The sequence below is a fragment of the Poromitra crassiceps genome (genome assembly GCF_964638095.1).
Source record: "Poromitra crassiceps genome assembly, chromosome: 6".
In the NCBI taxonomy this organism is placed as follows: domain Eukaryota; kingdom Metazoa; phylum Chordata; class Actinopteri; order Beryciformes; family Melamphaidae; genus Poromitra; species Poromitra crassiceps.
In genome coordinates this window covers 42,773,614-42,774,661 of record NC_139627.1, presented here as the reverse complement: position 1 = coordinate 42,774,661, position 1,048 = coordinate 42,773,614, and the positions used below count along the sequence as shown (strand labels likewise).

Below are 1,048 nucleotides of genomic sequence, written 5' to 3'. Positions count from 1 at the left end.
ATTCTTCACACGCTAAAAAAAGACTCGATACAATACAAGACAATACCGAGGTGTGTGTGTGTGTGTGTGTGTGTGTGTGTGTGTGTGTGTGTGTGTGTGTGTGTGTGTGTGTGTGTGTGTGTGTGGTGGGGGGCAAAGACCATGTCTGATGTCTCTTCTGCTGCTCCTCTGCAGGCCTGAGCCCCACCGAGCTGCCCTTCGACTGCCTGGAGAAGGCCAGCCGCATGCTGAGCTCGTCGTACAGCAGCGAGGCGGCCGTGGTGAAGACGTGGCGCCACCTGGCCGAGAGCTTCGGCCTGAAGCGCGACGAGATCGGCGGCATGAGCGACGGCCTGCAGCTGTTTGAGCGCGTCAGCACGGCCGGCTACAGCATCCCCGACCTGCTGACGCGCCTGGTGCAGATCGAGAGGCTGGACGCCGTGGAGTCGCTGTGCTCCGACGTGCTGGGGCCCAGCGACGGGGGCAGGCAGGCCATCGGCAGCATCCACAGCCAGCTGGCCTGCTCCTCCTCCCCCAGCGCGTCCCCACGCTGCGCCAGCGTCTGACTAGCGGGCGCGAGCAGAGACTTGGACGCAGCATAGGCAGGGACAGATGTCACGCCGAAACAGGTGGACAGCACATATATACATACGCATTACACCCATTCCTAATTGGACATGATGCGGACGAGTGAGCAAACAGCAGATAGTTTCAGTTTTTCCGATCAAGGTGTCCTAACCTGCTCCGTGTCGCTTGACTGGAAAATCCCTCGCCTTTGTTCAATTTGTGCGAAGCTTCGCTCACCACTCCACCTTCAACATAGGGTGAACTTTGGACGTGAGGGTCGCGCTGCTTCCCAGTATTGGATATCGCTCATAGTATATCTGGACAATTATTCGTGCTCCATAAGACAGAGTTTGCTCGCTCGCTGTATGTTAGGAAGAGGTGTGACCCCCCCCCCCCCCCCCCATCACATGAAGAATGTCAGAGGACCTCCCCAGATGTAGCCCCTTCTTTCCCTTCATGGGCTTCTTTCTCTGTCAAGAAGAAAATGGTCAATGGTAAATGG

At 57.2% G+C, this 1,048-nt stretch overlaps 1 protein-coding gene across 1 annotated transcript in view; it reads left to right on the top strand.

The window, feature by feature from the left end:
- Window positions 1–809, top strand: part of edar (ectodysplasin A receptor) — a gene marked incomplete at its 5' end in the record, with an annotated part of 41,154 nt that extends 40,345 nt beyond the window's left edge. The window contains one exon of the mRNA XM_083638411.1: window positions 175–809. Coding sequence (XP_083494537.1) covers window positions 175–545 — 371 coding nt within the window. The 3' untranslated portion in view covers window positions 546–809. The remainder of the gene's footprint in view (window positions 1–174) is intronic.
- Between the last annotated feature and the right edge of the window lie 239 nt (window positions 810–1,048).